The following is a 16,349-nucleotide window of genomic DNA, read 5'->3' as shown; positions in this document are numbered from 1 at the left end:
AGAGATTTTGTATGAACACAGTACCAAAAGGCTGGAAAATTCAAGAACTGGATTGTAAAGGACCCTGAAACCCCTCATCCCTTCATAACCACCATGCTGGGGAACTAAATCAACGCCTGCACCCTAGAATGACAGCTTAAGGCCTGTGGCATCTGCATTCATGTTTCCTTGGATCTGACTTGACCTCTCTCGTGTCTAAATCTCTGCATAAGCTGTGTTCTAATAACTTGCAACTTGAGTGGCTTGGCTGAGAATTAGAGATGGTTCTGTTGCGTTAAGCTAGAAAAAATAAATTCCCATACTGAAAAGTCTATGTTCCTTGAAACTTCTCCCCTAGTGTAAGGGGAAGAAAGAATGTGGATAGATTTGTCCTTGGAGAAAATGAAGGTGGGGTAGGTATGCTGCAAGACGAGCGTGTGGTCTCTCTTACCTCTCGACCTATTGAGTGGCTGGGATAGATAGGGAATTGGTGCTGGTGTGGTGTACTCAGATTCAAAATTCTAAATGCCCTTCTTGACACTGTTGAAGTCTACAAATGAGTTGGCAACCCTGCTTCACTTCTAAAAGCCAGTTTACACTGATTGCCAACATCTCCCATGCCAGTTGGTTAGAAAACTCTTGACAGTCTGGTACCAGCATCAGCCGGTCCTTTGGGGGTGCATCATTAAAAATCTATTTCAAAACATGCACTGCTTTAATCTCTGCTTCCCAGCTTTGTTACAGCTCATCTTTCCCCACAGTTCTCTCACTTTATCCTTGTCACTCCAAATCTGAGCAGTCCCTCAAGTGTGAACCCAAGTATGGATTCAGAGGAGACTGTAGAACCGTCTTATGTTTAAGAGAGCTAGTACTTTTCCCTACCAAGATATTTTACTTATATCAAATTCAGTGTCTTCAATCGGGGATGTTGACTGATTATAAATGAAGGCTGAACTCCCCAGTGCCACTGGGCAGAAAGCTGCCTCTTTCTTTCCCATTGAAAGCAAATGTCCCAAAGCTGGCCGTCACTCTCTCAGGAGAGGAAGTGGGCTAGAGTCCGTTTTGCCTGCTGTAGTTGAAGTCGGCTTCATCAAGCTGGGATTCCGCAATGTTCGAGAGTTTCGTGTGTGTCCTTCCAATCTCTTCAAGGGCACAGGCCAGGGAGTCAAGGTCACCATCGTGCTGATGACGAGCTTCCCACAGGTTCAAAATGACAGCAGACGGGCTACTTTGTGTAGCAAAATAAGACAAATTCCTAGACAGAATTGAAGAAACAAAATGACAAGGCAAAAATAAACAGAAATAAAGGAACATATACAATCGTTATAAAGGAATTAGAAATGAACTGTAAGAGCTATTATTTTACTAAAGAGCTCCATTAAAGTAGACCTGGGGATGGTCTAGTTTGTATCAGATCACTCAACTGAAACTGTGCTTTGGAGGGTTTCCAATTACCTTCTTATCCTGTAAGTGTCTTCTTGGTCCTCACCTTCCTTGAGTTGTGTGTGTGTGTGTGAGCGTGTTTCTCTCTTGAACACCCTCTTAAAAAGCTCTGTTCCACTAACTTATGTGATGATATAACTCCTATTATTTTTTTCCAAAATATCCGACACTACTTTATGCCTCCCACAGTGATTATATGGGCTGTCAAGATTTTATCTGTGATTCCTTGGGCTCATATACCAAATGGACTAGTTATCAACTCCAGTGGACAGTGTCTAAATCGGCACCTCCTGTCTTCTAGGTTAATGTGAGCTAGTGACAGACTTTCTAAATGACCGAGGGACTGCTCCAATTAGGTATCAGTCTTCCTCCGCAGACTCAGTGCATCAGGAATCAGTATCATCTCCACGCCTCCTACTGGCCCCCATTCTAGTAACAAATATTCTACCCATTAAAAAAGGAATCAAAAAAGCAAAAAAGCATCCCAGTAACTACAGCTATTCTTCTAATCTCTCACACTAGGACATTTATTTTTGAATCTTCTCTTTCTTTCTGACAAACTCAGCAGCTTCATTATTTATGCTCTATTGAATTTACAGTTGAATCACAGCAAACGCCTTCCAGCTCGTTAGAGCTCCAAACTCTCTAATATCTCCTGTTTGTTTCTTCAGTCATCAGGTATCTACCTGTTTTCACTGCCTGCCTTGGTCTGGCCTCATCCTAGCTATGGCTATATATGTATTTTCCCTCCATATTCTTTTTTTCCTTTGAGCCATTAACGCTGACTGAGGTAATGCTTTTCTCCTTGCCTTCATCCAGTGAATTCTGTTGCTAGGAAATGCCCACTTTCCCTCTTTCCCCTCTGTTCATGAACATCCTACACTCTTATAAGGCCCGGATTGTGCTGGGTTGGCCAGAAGGTTCATTCAGGTTTTTCAGTAACATCTTCTAGACAATTCTCATCTCTGCTCAACATGACTTATTATTTTTCTCTTTATGCTTCTGCTTACATTTTCATGTGAGTAAAATTCATATATATATATGTATATATGCATATGCATATGTATATATTCCATGTTTGTGAGCTCTGCCTTCTCACTGTGATTGCAGACACTTGGAAGGGCCATAGCTAATCATTTTCTGATTCTGCAACAACACTGATTGTAATACTGTGACAGGTATTTATTCAATATCTATCGACTGAGTAATTGATTGCTTGGAGCTTGTTTCAGATGATATGAGATTTTCAGTGAAAACAAATGATAACCTTTTGGACAATAACTTTGCTACGATGAAGACTGAGACCACACAGAGGATTAAAGGTCACAGGTTTTCAGAGGTACTTTTACAGCAGGGATAGAAATGTCATGGTAGAATTCTGATGAATTGAAAAGATTTCCCAAAGTCAACGAAGATTTGCCTGTCTTGAAGATGGTATGACTTTCGATCATCAGACTCAGCATGTGATCACAAAGTAGACTCCTAGAGCCAAGAGCAGTTGCAAGAGAAGACAAGTTTTTAAGGGCTCATTATCATTTATAAGCAATGCATGAACAGTAATTTTGAGTGAATAAAGTTCTATTTTGTTCAAAAGCCTGAAGAGACTACTTAAAGCTAGTTGGTTGCCAAACAGCACAAATATCAGGGTACGACAGACACTTTCCAATACATCTGAATCTTAGTTTGAGAGAGGGAGAAGCCCAGGCTAAAAAATAATTCTACTTGCTTTTCCTTTTATCTTCTCTTTCCTTCCTTCTTGCTCCCACTGCAACTCCCCACATAGGTGGCCCTGGAATCCAGTATAGTTATTTCTACACTACTAGAAATAGCAAAGCAAATATTGTTTCCGTAGTTGAAGGGATCCTGGTTCCTTTTACTCAAAACATTGCTTTGAATGCTGCCACTTCCTCCTACCTGTAGGGAGCTGTTTGTGGGGAAAGGCGCTATATCTCCAGGTCTATACATAAATGGGCACATCCCACCCAGTGTTCAAGCAGATTACAAACTGGAGAAATAGCTGAAAGAGAGGCAAAAACTGAGAGGTGTGACTGGATTCTAGGTGGGCTGTGTACTAATTTGTATCTATGTAATTTGAGAATAACGACCACTGACACACATTTGTGACATGGGGGAAATAATTCTGTATGCTCTCCACTGTCATTTCAAAGGAAGACAAATGCTGGCAAGCACCACAAAAAGAAGTACAAATTTCTCATATTATTGAGGGTTTATATTTTGTATTTGCTACTGATGAATAATGGACTCAGGTCTGGGGGAATGACTGGAATCCTCGTGATCCTATTAACCCCACAGCTACCCATTATTCTATACCATGGGTGACAAACTATTTCTTTAAAGGCCCACAGAGGAAATATTTTTAACGTAGGGACCACATCTGGTCTCTACAACAGCTACTCAGCTTTGCCATGGCAGTGGGAAAGTAGCTATTGGCAGTGTGTAAGTGAAAGGGTGTGACTGTGTTCCAATTAATATTTATAGAGACACTGAAATTTGAATGTCACAGTTTTCACATATCACACCATATCATTCTTGCATATTCTCCTGAAACCATTCTAGCTCTGGGGCTAGAAAAGCAGGTGTTGGGCCAGATTTGGCCTGTAGGTCATGGTGCCAATGACGTCCCATGTTTTGTCTTTTAACTCAAACTAGACTTCCAGATGTAGTAGCCATTTGAGAGAAGATGAAACTGACTATTCATCTGGTGCTGAAAATAAGCCCTAGACGGTTGAAGTTGCTGGGGTCCCTGAGCTACATGCCCTGCCCCAACCACTCTGAGATCTTTATCCTTTGTTAACTGCTGGGGGAGCTTTGACGTTTGACATGAGAAGATGATCTGGGCATGAAATGTAAAAACAAAACTTCAGGAGAGGCAGAAGAAAATATGTTTTGGAGGTTGGGATTAATCCTTGTCCCAACAAACCATTCAGAATATTCATAGATGCTGCTGTGGTGCGAAGCTGTTACAAGCACACCTGCCTGGAGGAAGAACAGCAAGGCTGCAGGATGAGTCTTGTCAGGCACTGGGTTCTTAGAAGCCCTGCACATGCCCCCATGTGCAGACTAGGCACCCAGGGCTACAGGAAGCTAAATGATCAAAGAGGCAAAAATAGAACTCTCCCTTGGCACGGATCTCTGAACATATTGTAGCAAGTTAAATGTGCTCCCCAAAGCATGTTTTCAGATTGACGCTCTCAGTTTATACAAGTACACTCGGCAATACACACAAATCTCAAATTCCACTTAATTATAGTAGATACATGTAGCAGCATATCAGCCTTATTAAAAATGATTCAGTCAGCTTTGGGATAAACAGACATCCTATTAAACTATACTTACCTGTCTACCCCAGGATAATTCATAGACAAAAGACCCTAGAGTGCTACAGCTATCGGCCAGGAGGCCCTAACCTCTGAGATTTGATGCCCGATGATCTGAGATGGAACTGATGCAATAATAATAGAAATAAAGTGCACAATAAATGTAATGCACTTGAATTTCCCTGAAACCATCCTCTGCCTCCTGTCCCCAATCCATGGAAAAATGATCTTCCATGAAACTGGTCTCTGGTGCCAAAAAGACTGGGGACATACAGACTATTTCTCAAAGACAGCTGGATTATTTTACTGCTTAAGTGTTTGTTGCTCAGTTGTGTCCAACTCTTCGCGACCCCATGGATTATAGTCCACCAGGCTCCTCTGTCCATGGGATTTCCCAGGCAAGAATACTGGAGTGGGTTGCCATTTCCTTCTCCAGGGGATAATCCCGACCCAGGGATGGAACTCAGTTCTCCTGCATTGCAGGCAAATTCTTTACCATCTGAGCCACTAGGGAAACCCCATTTTACTACTTACATGTGTACAAATGTATTATGATATTTTTGAAAATGGGTATACCATATATCCATTTGGTTATCTTCCTACTTCCCTTTTGAAATTATTTTGATCCCAATCTGTGTGACCCATTTCTCTTCATAATAATGCTGGTACATTTGAACACTGGCAGGTAAATGCAAACACGATTCAGGAAATGCTGCTAATACTAGAAAATAGAATTCATAGCAATAGTTGATTTCCTGAGTGTCTTTGTTTTTCTTTTTTTTGGAAATGAAAAAGGAACATTTGGCAAAAACAGACATCTTGAAATTCAGGTGGATGACTCCAACAAAACAATTTTTTCCTTTCTCTTTGAAAAATGTTTAAAGAAGTCAGTGTTTATTATGCTGGTCTTAGATGCTTCAAATTGTTACTTTTTTATGCAGTGAATCTTTTGTCATAGGCTTTTCAAATTCTGATCGACTAAGATAATTCTGAAAAATAGCAGCCATGAAAGTGAAAGACGGTTAGTCCTTGGAAGAAAAGTTATGACCAACCTAGATAGTATATTCAAAAGCAGAGACATTACTTTGCCGACTAAGGTCCATCAAGTCAAGGCTATGGTTTTTCCTGTGGTCATGTATGGATGTGAGAGTTGGACTGTGAAGAAGGCTGAGCGCCGGAAGAATTGATGCTTTTGAACTGTGGTGTTGGAGAAGACTATTGAGGGTCCCTTGGACTGCAAGGAGATCCAACCAGTCCATTCTGAAGGAGATCAACCCTGGGATTTCTTTGGAAGGAATGATGCTAAAGCTGAAGCTCCAGTACTTTGGTCACCTCATGTGAAGAGTTGACTCATTGGAAAAGACTCTGATGCTGGGAGGGGTTAGGGGCAGGAGAAGAAGGGGATGACAGAGGATGAGATGGCTGGATGGCATCACTGACTCGATGAACGTGAGTCTGAGTGAACTCCGGGAGATGGTGATGGACAGGGAGGCCTGGCGTGCTGCGATTCATGGGGTCGCAAAGAGTCAGACATGACTGAGCAACTGAACTGAAAGACGCTGCATATTGTGTGAAAGTGAAAGTTGTTCAGTCATATCTGACTCTTTGCAACCCATGGACTATGTAGTCCATGGAATTCTCCAGGCCAGAATACTGGAGTGGGCACCCTTTGCCTTCTCCAGGGGATCTTTCCAACCCAGGGATCGAACCCAGGTCCCACGCATTGCAGGTAGATTCTTTACCAGCTGAGCCACAAGGGAAGCCCAAGAATACTGGAGTGGGTAGCCTAATCTTGGGTCTCCTGCATTGCAGGTGGATTCTTAACCGAATGAGCTATCAGGGAAGCCCTGCATACTGTATAGATAAGATTATCTACTCTAAATCTTAGGAATTTACTTTAGAATCACCCTTTGTCTTCAATTCTTTTGTTCTAAATCCTGTAGACTCAATGACCTCATCTTTTCCTTTGGAACTCTCACTGAAAGAAGCCAGATAAACCATAAAAAGTACATGCTAAGACACCTATATAGATTTATCCATGTACATTCATTAAGTAAGTAATAGTTTATTTAATTTTGTTTTGTTGCCCCTACAAGCTTTCTATTCACCTGAGCTCCTGAGGAGATGTTTTATTACTATGGTTAATTTCATCTTCCTGAGTCTTCCTTACCCTGTTGTCCCTCATCACCAATTAAAATTCCATTCTTTATGTGGAAGCCAGGGCAGAATTGAGAACATAAATCGTTAGCAATTTCACTAGTTAGACACAGGCCAACTTATAATGGTGTATATGGGTCAACCACCAAATTTTAATATACAATCTCAGTTTTCAAAATACAGCCTCAGACTAATGACCATGTTAGTTGGAAATTAGGTTAGATTTGAGAATTTTTGGAAATAATTACTGTGCTTTCTGTTCCCATTTTTGGGTACAGAGAGGAGGAGAGAATTGAGGATCTAATGATAAAATTCTGCCATTTACTGTTGCAACCCAGGGCTCATTTTATGAAAAGGCAAAGTGTCTAGGTGTGAAGCGAAAGATACCAGCCTTTCTTTAGTACTTGAAAGAAGTATTCAAATACAAACATCTTAGGGAATAGTAACATCTAAATCCTCAGTCAGTTAACAGAAAGATCAGATAACAGTAATGGAGGAGGCACAGGTCTGAGGCTCTGTGTGAGCCCTGGGGACATACAGGCAGAAAGAGCTACCCAGGGCACGTGTGTGCTTAAAGCTGGAGTCTGCCTGTCTTAGCATCTTAGTTCTGTCTTGACTATGTGTGACCTATAAGGGACTGCCTTTCATTCTGAATTCCAGATAACAAAGCCTCTATTTTAGTGACTCAAGAGCCTTGCTACCAGGGGGTTGATATGCCTATTTGAAAGCTGCAAGCTCTTCTTTGTAACTAATTGTGAGAATGAATGAATCTAGCAGGGGACCACATCTGAGCTGCAGCCTCACATCTTTTAGCACGGAAGATGCCTCATCACAATACTTTCTGCAATACTTTCATGCAGAATTTAGGGGGTCACTCAACACTTCCAAGTAGCAGGGAACCACTTGCACCTGTAACACTGAGGCAACAAATTTGTTTATATTCTATAAACCATTGCCATTTATACCTATGTCCACTTTTTCTAAAAAATATCTTCTTTCTGAATAGTTTGGCAGCATACAAAGTGAAAACTAAGTTAAGCTGCCTATAATAAATTGGGAGACATCATTACAAGAATGGTGCATAATCCTACTGTATAGTAGCAAACAGGGAATTGAAACAGTCATAATGAAAAAAAATATTAATATCCCTGCTATCATCCTAATTGTCTCATTTAATGAAAACCTCTTATGTGACCAAAAACAATCTCCATATGGTTCTTTAAATGCAAATAGAAGAGAAAAACCATTTATACTGAATAACAGTAATTGGACACAGCACAGGCATTTGCTCAGTTCATCAAGCTTTCATCCCCACATTTCATCCTCACTGGCCACTCAAACAGCAGAGCAGCTTTTACGATAAACCAAGTCTGATTCACTTCCTAAAGAATAGGCAAAAGATGCTCATCATCATATCACCTCTGCCTCTCCACCACCCCCCCCCACCAATGCCCCCCTCTATCCCCGTGCCTTCACATGAAAGGAAGCTGGTGTGGGGAACCCAAGAGGAAAACATAAAGGCAGTTGAAAACATGCTGAGTTCCACTCTGTTGTGCCCTAAGGGTGGTGCATTAATTATTTGGGGCCAATTAATCTGGCAATAAAATTAATATTAATAGTTCTTCCTTTTGCTTATTCCATTATCTGGCTCCTGAAAGGGACTAGCAAGGATTCTTCCTTCTTTAGAAAATGGATTTAAGCCTTGGAGCCTTCAGGACCCCCAGTGAGCTGCCAAAAGGAATAAAGCCAGTTGTAGACTCTGTTTTCAGCTCTCCAGCTTCATTCATTATAAGCTTCTGACAATTTCTCATATTTGGCAGTGAATGGCAGTGAAAACTGCAAAAGCAAATCTCAGATTTCTTTGAATGGGGATATAGCATGGAAAAATACGTCTCATTTAAAGTTCTTCTTCAATAACACTGAGATATTTTCAAGAATCCTGAGGATAGAGGAGAAAGACCACTATTTGTTCCAAGATAAAAGACCATGGTACTAATCCTGAAGGGGGAAAGGGAGAAATATTGATACTTTTCCATTTGAAAAATACTCAATGTGTTTAAATAAATCTTCACACATACTGAAAAGAAATAGTTAAGTACTTTATTAAAGGATTATTTAATGAATTAGTAAAATCCTCCCCATAATTTCATTTTCTTCAATTATGAAGACAGTCAAATCCAGGGATTCTGACTTTGTCAGCATTTGTACTACTGCTTGAGATGAACCCACGAAGAGAATGATTTCTACTATAAAGGGGCTTGGGCATGTCCATCTTTTCTGAAAATTACATTAACTTAAGGGATAGGGCTTCCCTGGTGGCTCAATGGTACAGAACCCACCTGCCAATGCAGGAGACGTGGGTTCAATCCCTGGGTCGGGAAGATCCCCTGGAGAAGGGAATGGCAACCCACTCCAGTATTATTGCCTAGAAGGTCCCATGAACAGGGGAGCCTGGTGGGCCATAGTCCCTGGTGTTACAAAAGAGTCAGACGTGACTTAGTGACTAAAGAAAGAAGGGAAACTTAGTCCTTCAAAGACCAGTGCAAACTCACCCCTTGCATAAACGGAATACAATGCCCCTGTCACCACTCCTGCAGCTTAGAGTGGGAGCACCACTTTGGTTCTCTGCTGCTGCTGCTAAGTCACTTCAGTCGTGTTTGACTCTGTGCGACCCCATCCCTGGGATCCTCCAGGCAAGAACACTGGAGTGGGTTGCCATTTCCTTCTCCAATGCATGAAAGTGAAAAGTGAAAGTGAAGTTGCTCAGTTGTGTCCGATTCTTTGCAACCCCATGGACTGCAGCCCACCAGGCTCCTCCGTCCATGGGATTTTCCCGGCTGGAAAATCTGGAGTGGGGTGCCATTGCCTTCTCCGTTGGTTCTCTGGGAGCGGCAGAAACAGCTTCTCTCGCATATTGCCTTTAGCAGAAAAACCTGCCACTTACAAACTGTATATATGGTTTGTTCATGGCTAAACTGGCCCCAGGCTGTTTTCAGATTCGTATTAGTAGGCAGTTTCATGAGTCATTACCTTAACTGGGATGAAGCCTGAACACCCACCACTTGGCTGTGTTGGGTCTCTCTGGCTTCACACTGAGGGCTCTTCAAATTCAGACTCGGCAAACTCGGCAAAGGTCTATTGGGCCAGAACCAGAAAATGTGATTTGAGGTTTATCACACTTTGCCTCCAAGGACCTGTGTCATGAATTCTATCTCCCCATGTATTAATGCACCTTAGAGTCATGAGGGTTGCTTTTTTTCTTTTGAAATGGCAGTCTCGCACTGTCTTTATTATTTAAAGGTTAAGGATGTGTTTTCTAACCGCTAGCCTGCAAAACCCAGACAGTTTCATTTGGTGTAATCCTAGCAAATCCCCCAACACAAGAGTGAAAATAAAGTCTCACGGGTCCTTGAGTGACCATACTTGGTAGTCCACTGTGAAGCAGGCATTCTGTATATATTTTGTAATCACTTCTTCTTTTCTCCTCCTCTTTCCTTTACCCCCAAAAGAAAGCTGGCACTGGGCCTCTTCCACTTTTAGTGAATTCTCAAGTTATTCAGAGATAGATTAATAAGCTGTCTTGTGACATTCCTCTGTCCTTCCCCACGGCCCTCTGGCCATTTCACTGCTCCTGTGCATCCAATTAACAGGGTGGGTAGAGGGAATAAAAGGATATGACCTCAACGTGAGAAGATTCTGCTTCTCATTAGAGGTCCTGTTAAAAGATCTGGTGGAAAAACAAGTTATCATAGCACCCACCACTGATCAGCCATGAGGCTTGAGAAATGTCATTTGCTTGCAGTTTCTACACCATCATCTAAAAACATTAACATCCAAAGTACAATTGAACACACAGCTAACCGATGAGCAATACCTTTCTCCAGCAGTACTTCAAAGAAGTATACTATTATGAGAAACTCTTAATAAAGTGTAATTTATCTACTCCATTTCATCTTGGAATCCTTTCTTCCATTCTGGCTGCTTCCCTTCTCCTCAGGCTTTTGTATCTCATGCACTTTATCCAGCATCTGTTCCCATAGCAACTTGGTCACGCTGCTGTGTTTTCACAAGGATTTCTGGAATATGATCATCATGAAGTCTTAAAGAAGAATGACCTAATAGTAGAATTTCAGGTACTGAGGGGAAAGACAGGAATCTTCCATAATAATAGCCAAATTCTCTTTTGAGACCAACTTTCAAAATCCTTTGATGCTTATTCATATCAATTCTATTAGGCAAGATTTTAAGGTCAAGTATACTATCCAAGGGCTTCCCTGGTAGCTCAGCTGGTAAAGAACCTGCCTGCAGTGCAGGAGACCCTGGTTCAATTCCTGGGTTGGGAAAATCCCCTGGAGAAAGGCATGGCAACCCACTCCAGCATTCTTGCCTGGAAAATCCTCACGGACAGAGGAGCATGGTGGGTTACAGTCCATGGGGTTGCAAAGAGTCAGATATGACTGAACGACCAAGCACAACACAGCATACTATCCAAAGAAAAAGATCGTGTCATTCATTCAGGGCAAATTTCTTGATTCTCCCAGAAGTAGAAAGTACGATGGAGAAGGCAATGGCAACCCACTCCAGCATTCTTGCGTGGAAAATCCCATGGACGGAGGAGCCTGGTAGGCTGCAGTCCATGGGGTCGCTAAGAGTCGGCATGACTGAGCGACTTCATTTTCACTTTTCACTTTCATGCATTAGAGAAGGAAATGGCAACCCATTCCAGTGTTCTTGCCTGGAGAATCCCAGGGATGGTGGAGCCTGGTTGGCTGCCGTCTATGGGGTCACACAGAGTTGAACACGACTGAAGTGACTTAGCAGTAGCAGCAGCAGCAGAAAGTACTATCTAGGTATATCTAACTGTAATTTTTAAAAGTATCATACAAATACAAAATGCTATGGAAATTTAAATATGGGTGAGTACTTCTAGCTGAAGCAGTTAGTTTCTGATATTACTTAGTTTAGTTCTCAGCAAATGTCCCTATCCTCTATTCCTATGTGATCAATTCTTTATTAGTCCCACCCACCTACCAATCAGCTGTGGCCAAGAGCACTTAAGTGGAGAATTATTGCAGCTGGATTTGTAGAATAAAAGTGCAATCTCGGCTCTGAAAATGCAGTAAGTATGGACTCTGAGTAACAGTTTGCTCACAGAATCTGTAATTGCAGCTATTAACTATGACATTCTTTGCTGGGCTGTGTGGCTTATTTATCGTGATCCATATGCCAGGCAAGTTGCAAGGCCACCTGTGTTGCCTTACAGCACGCGCCCCCCCCCGCCCCAACCCCCCAACATGTCTCACGGTCTAAGCCTTTAACTTACTAGTTCATGTATCTTCCTTCCGATTCAGATCTAAGTAGGCACTTGTTTGACAAAAAGGCAAATTATCATCAGTGACATTTGCATTTACCAAAAGGAGGAGAATGTTTTCACTGGCAACATGATAACAGCCACTGTTTCTCTCCACTCCGTTTGAAACGCTTCCTTTATGGTTTGAGAGCTGTTGCTGTACTAACTTTTCACTTTTGGAAATTGAAAGGAAGGGGAGAGTCAGGTAAAGATGCTGTCACAAGACAGAGGTAGGTGAATTCCCTAACAGAAGAGTGACTCTTGTGATGATCTTTTGTGATACCAGGGTTGATGAAATCTTAAGCTACAGAACAGCTTTCTTACCCAATGATATTGGCCTGTCGACAATGTCAGATTTCTGTGTTTTAACACACGTTAATGATCACACTAGCAACTGATGATTTTGTAATGTAATAAGGACTCTATTATTTGTAACCCTAAGAGAGCAAGATCAGTGATTTCAGATTATGCAACAAGAAGTTTTAACAAATTACATCTGAAAATATCCTTCCCCTGTCACATGTTTCTTCCTATGCTGGAGAAGATACATATGTGTGTATGTATACATGTGTATATACATGTGTGCATATATGTATACACACGTACACACACACACACACACACACACATATATAGATATACATACACGCACTTTCATATATATATTCAGGCTTCCCTGGAGGCTCAGATGGTGGTAAAGAATCCACCTGCAATGCAGAAGACCTGGTTTTGATCCCTGGGTAGGGAAGATCCCCTGGAGAAGGAAATGGCAACCCACTCCAGTATTCCTGCCTAGAGAATTCCATGGAGACAGGAGCCTGGTGTGTTATATGTTCTGTGGGGTTGCAAAGAGTTGGACATGACTGAGTGACTAACATTTACTTACTAAAATTGACTGAAAATGGAGATTTTCTTGAAACTATGGTAGAAACTTTCCAGAGTAGGTTGTTTGAATTTTGGATGTTAAGGACATTTTGGCTTTCCTAGAGAAAGGGTTTTCAAGGAGAAACAGAAGCAAACAAAAACAAACTGGCACACCAAATGTTCTTGTGTTTTGACCCGACATTAGAGGGGACAGCGTGCCCCTGTGTAGCTGTTACTGCTCATTATAGCCGAGACACAAAAGGATGTCCACGTTAAGTCTCCCATTTTGAGATGCATTTTCCCTGCTGTATAAGGTCTGAAATTGATGACTTTGGAGGCAGTCCTTGTAGTTCTCATGTGTTTACTCTTAAGTAGAGAAAAAAAATGAACAAGGCAGGGACATGCACACACTCATTTAGCAAATTAATGACAGCATCCATGGGCATGTTCATATTTTGTGGCAATTATTTTCTTGTAAATGGTAAATTAAAAATCATAAACTCTTATTGCCAGAATGGATTAGAGAGTTAATGTAGTTTGAATTCTATGAATTGCATCTGTAGAAAAAGTATTGTAGGGGTGGTCAGTGATGTGTCGGGGGCAGACTTATATGAGCTGTAGAACCAGGATTGCTGTACAGAGCTTTTGAGCGCCTGCCCAAAGTTCATTTCTTTTTTTTTTTTAAGACCATATTCTATTCTCTGGGTAAGTTTTTCATTCTTGTCCCCACACTGATCAGAAAGTGAAACTGTCATAGTCACGGTGTTCATGAGTTATACATGACACATCTCACCCTTTATCAAAGCTGCTGGGAAAAATTCAACCTAATTTTTTCCCTCCTGTACACGCATACATTTTTGTATTCTCTCATTTTCAATATCTGCCTTTTCAAGAATGTGTTCTTCTTGGGCCTGTCTCTGTCAATTCCGGTTTCTCTTGATTTTCCTCTCTGACTGCTCTCTAGTTGGCCCCTGCATTCTTGGATTCTGGATCCCTTTGAAACAGGGAATAGCCCTCTATCCTTTCTTGGCAGACATCTACCTGCCTTGCAGAGAAGAGAGAGACAGGTAAGATGTCTGTAAAAACAGAACAAAAAATGGAAATGACAGAGTAGGCCAAACAGTAAGAAAAATAAGGCTTTGTCTCCAGAGTGGAGTGGGGGAGGGACACAAAGCGAAGGGAAAGCAAGTGGCGCTGGCAAAACTTGTTCTCTTTTCATTCTGGGTGTGCGAGGTGGGTAAGGCGACAGGGTATGCGATTCGTCAGTGCCTTTTCCCTGCCATTCCTCGAGCTGAGCCCAACGCTGCCTCCTCATCAGTGCTGCTCTGAATAGACTCACCCCTGCTTTTTCTCCTCAAAGTAAGACAGTCCCTTAATGAATCTCTCTAGTTTACTTTCAACTCAACCACCACATTAGCCCAGTAACAACTAATGGTTGGTTTAAGCAGCAGACTCACAGGTGGGGCCCACGTAATCTTTTGCCTATTTTAAAGCCCTCTGCCTTCAGACCTGGGAAGCATCATCTCAAACTTCCTTTTTTATATTCAGGCACCCAGTTCTTCAGGCTGAGCATATCCTTTGTTATTGCTTAGTTGCTAAGTCACGCCTGACTCTTTTGCAATCCATGAACGCAGCCTGCCAGGTTCCTCTGTCCATGGGATTTCCCAGATGAGAATACTGGAGTGGATTGCCATTTCCTTCTCCAGGAGATCTTCCTGACCCCAGTGATTGAACTCAGGTCTCCTGCATTGGCAGGCAGATTCTTTACCACTGGGCCTCTAGGAAAGCCTGAGCATATCCTTACTAGGGGTTAAGTAATGCTTAAGGTTACCCTAGTAGGGAGAGGAGGTGTGAGAAACTTGCTTCTTGGTTTCAAGACTCTGAGCTCCCTCACCACTACCAAGATGACACAGTCTAAACCCCCATTACGGCAGCCCAGTTAGCAAACTTGTAGATGAGATCAGGACCAAAGTAAGACTTTCCCGTGACATCCCCAAAGGTGGAGTGTGGTGGCGGGAAAGGTCACACACACTTGTCATAGTTTTGCTCTTCTCCCACTTCCTTGGCCAAACGTCACATGAAATATGGCCAGAGGAATCCATACAGATATCAGGGCCTGGAAACTACATGGATCTACCCAACCCATTCTATTTTTCAAGTTCGTTTAGTAAAATCCTCTTTTAGCAGTTGCCCCCAGTTACCTGTTGATGCTGTTTTTCTGTGCTAACATCTGCCAATCCTTGCCTTTGGCATTGGGGGTGTCAAACGTAGCACAAATCCGCTGTCTGATGGAGTAGGGGATTTTGAAGGCTTTGGGGCCAGTCTGTGCAGGAAAAGTGCTGTCCTCTTGTGCAAAGAAAGTGATGGTCTCTCTTTCACTCTATAAACAAAGAAAACAGGATCAGAGCTAAGTAGCAGCATTGCTGATCAACACTCTTGTTTTTTTGAGAAAAGCTGTGTTAACACATATGCAAAAAATGCTTGCCCGTGATGGAGTCTATAAAATAACATGGACAAGCTCTCTCTCTTCTAACATAGTAAATAACATCTCTAGTAGCTTAGTAAATTGTCAACTGGAGATTTACAGCAGGCTCTTCCACTCAGGGGAGTCACAACCTTCAGCTTCCTATATCCAAGGAGGTCTCAGCGAATCATTAGATTTTTAAAAATATTCTCAATGTAAGAAAAAAAAATCTAGAATCAGTCGGAAGAAGGTACCCGGTGACAGATTTCACTTCATTGTAAGGAGACCTTCTGAAAGTCAGAGCTGATCAGAGAATGGGCTGATCATAGGAGCTGGCTGGGAAGCCACATGTCAGGAAAGCTACAAGGGGGAACTGATTGTATGTTGATCATTTTCAAGTTTGTGTTTCTCCCAATCCTAACATGTGATTCTATAGTAAATATTTTGGTCTTGTTTCAGAATGAAATTGCTTTGGTAAAATAGGAGGCAGTCATGAGTCAGTGATGAGATGTGCATTAGCTGGTGGAGTGGTCCAGGCTGGAGAGCTCTTGCTTGCTGGAATGCCCACTCTTCTGACTTACAGCTGTCCAGTGAGGATTTGTTATTTCAGTGCATCCTGGCAGTTAGTTCATCATATCCAATGTGAAATTACACATCTATCCATCACGTTGGAAGAGTTGCTGAAAGTTTCATATGGACTAACATAACTTTAAGGCCTGAAGAGTATTTTGAATCACTCCTATGATTATTATGG

The 16,349-nt window shown here is 41.9% G+C and overlaps 1 protein-coding gene across 1 annotated transcript in view; it reads right to left on the bottom strand.

Annotated features, from left to right (window-relative positions):
• Positions 1-1,029: 1,029 nt before the first annotated feature.
• Positions 1,030-16,349, bottom strand: part of UNC5D (unc-5 netrin receptor D) — a 622,629-nt gene continuing 607,309 nt past the window's right edge. The window contains exons 16-17 of the mRNA XM_052661338.1: positions 15,333-15,511; positions 1,030-1,234 (exon numbers count right to left, since the gene is read on the bottom strand). Of these exons, the coding sequence (XP_052517298.1) occupies positions 1,030-1,234; positions 15,333-15,511 (384 nt within the window). The remainder of the gene's footprint in view (positions 1,235-15,332; positions 15,512-16,349) is intronic.

Source organism: Budorcas taxicolor, chromosome 24 (assembly GCF_023091745.1).
Source record: "Budorcas taxicolor isolate Tak-1 chromosome 24, Takin1.1, whole genome shotgun sequence".
Taxonomy (NCBI): domain Eukaryota; kingdom Metazoa; phylum Chordata; class Mammalia; order Artiodactyla; family Bovidae; genus Budorcas; species Budorcas taxicolor.
Note: the sequence above shows the minus strand (reverse complement) of the source record. Positions and strands in the feature narration are given on the sequence as shown.